Here is a 1,739-nt window from a genome sequence, read left to right as displayed (position 1 = left end):
CTTCCGACCCTTAATCTATGAAACTATGAATCTATGAAACTGTTGCATCAAACAAGTTACATATTGATTGACTCCATTCTATTATTGTTGAAATCATTTACATTTTCCAGAAATATTTAATTTAAAGCTTCCTACTTCTGCACAACTCCCCCACCATACCTTGTCCACGCATATGCCATTCATTTATACAGAAATGAAAGAAAACTAAAACCAGGTATCTCTGTACGTCTCTTAACCACTAAAATATCCCAAGGACTGAAATGTTTAGTTTTAGATAACTAACAATCTAGTAGGCAATGCTTATTATATAGGACCTTCCCAGTCTAGTCCAGTATCCAAGCTACAAAAGACAGCCATTTCAGATCTTGCACCTTTCTTTGAAGGAAGTTACATAATGTACAATTATGGACTAGCCCATTATAGTTTATTGTATCCTTCTATCCAATTAAATTTAAGAAACCTCAAACCAAGCAACTGAGGTCAAAGTGTCATTTTCATTTCTCTCTAGCTCAAATAAACAAAATTATATATATGTAGAAGGCTCATAATAAAACTGTACTGCTTATTCAGTTACATTATTCTGATTATTTCCTCCCTTCAGACAGTCTAGTGTTATCTGCACTGTACAGTCATAATCCCAAAGCAACATTATGATAAGGTTCAGAGATACCTTTCATAAGAAGTTGCAGAGTTTACAAAAAGCAGTAAAAAGGCAGCCTGTTGCTACTCAAAAAAAATACAAAACTATACAAGGAAGCAGTATTAGGACCTTAATAACTATCAAGTTTAGCATTGCCATTCTATACATCCACTTCCTTCCAACTATGAAATAATTAATTCTACCCCACCACCACACACTGATGCAATTCACCAACGTTAATGTTGAAATAGTAACACAGGGTGGTAGTCCAGCAGAATTCAAATCAGAAGGCTCCTCCTGCTTGAGCCAAGTGACTTTCCTGTCTCTTGCTTAAGTACACTGCTTTATTCCAGTCCCCAAGGAGAGTCACTGACCTGCTAAGGACCTTAAGAATAGAGCAAATCTTGATCCTGGAATAGATCACCATTACAAAGCAGAAGCTCTAGGTTTCACAGTGGAAGAAAGCATTCTTGCAATTCACCTGAGGTTGTACATTAATCATTCCCCCTTACCTCTTTCAGCTCCTGTGCAACAGAATTAAGGCGCTCATTTTCAGACTGGGTGTTGGCAAGGACATTCCGCAGTTGCTTGAGCTCCGTCTGCAGCTCCATCACTTTTTTCATGTAGTACTCTTCTTTGGTAGCTGACTCCTGAATCAAGGTCTCCTCTCTGCTCTCTCCATCTGCTGCTACCTTCTTGTGGTTGGTATGGGCCTGCCCAAAAGCCTAGGATGAGAAAAATGCATCTTTGAGTAATCAAACATAGATCTTGCAAGACCCTTACTGCCATTTTAATAGTTCCAAAAAGTATTCTTCTGTTTGCCAGTTGCAAAATAAACATACAAATAATCTTTTCTTGCACCAAATCACTGTGCATTATGGAAAAGATCCTCATCTTCAATGGAGCTATACTAGTTTATACCAACTAAGAATCTGACTATGTACAGAGAGGCTTTGAACTTGGAATAGAACACATGCTGGTCCATATAGATTCTCTACTGTGGGCAGGATATGGCCCCAAGGTTGCTGCTAATAACTGATTTATGATGCATAAAGCATGCATTTAGAACTTCACATGCATTTGCTTTGGTGAAGGACCA

The 1,739-nt window shown here is 38.1% G+C and overlaps 1 protein-coding gene across 1 annotated transcript in view; it reads right to left on the bottom strand.

The window, feature by feature from the left end:
- Positions 1-1,114: 1,114 nt before the first annotated feature.
- Positions 1,115-1,739, bottom strand: part of LOC109289117 (protein bicaudal D homolog 2-like) — a 90,008-nt gene continuing 89,383 nt past the window's right edge. Inside the window, exon 2 of the mRNA XM_019505030.1 lies at positions 1,115-1,365. Coding sequence (XP_019360575.1) covers positions 1,135-1,365 — 231 coding nt within the window. The 3' untranslated portion in view covers positions 1,115-1,134. The remainder of the gene's footprint in view (positions 1,366-1,739) is intronic.

The sequence above is a fragment of the Gavialis gangeticus genome, unplaced genomic scaffold (assembly GCF_001723915.1).
Source record: "Gavialis gangeticus isolate Ggan-Ray unplaced genomic scaffold, GavGan_comp1, whole genome shotgun sequence".
Classification (NCBI taxonomy): domain Eukaryota; kingdom Metazoa; phylum Chordata; order Crocodylia; family Gavialidae; genus Gavialis; species Gavialis gangeticus.
Note: the sequence above shows the minus strand (reverse complement) of the source record. Positions and strands in the feature narration are given on the sequence as shown.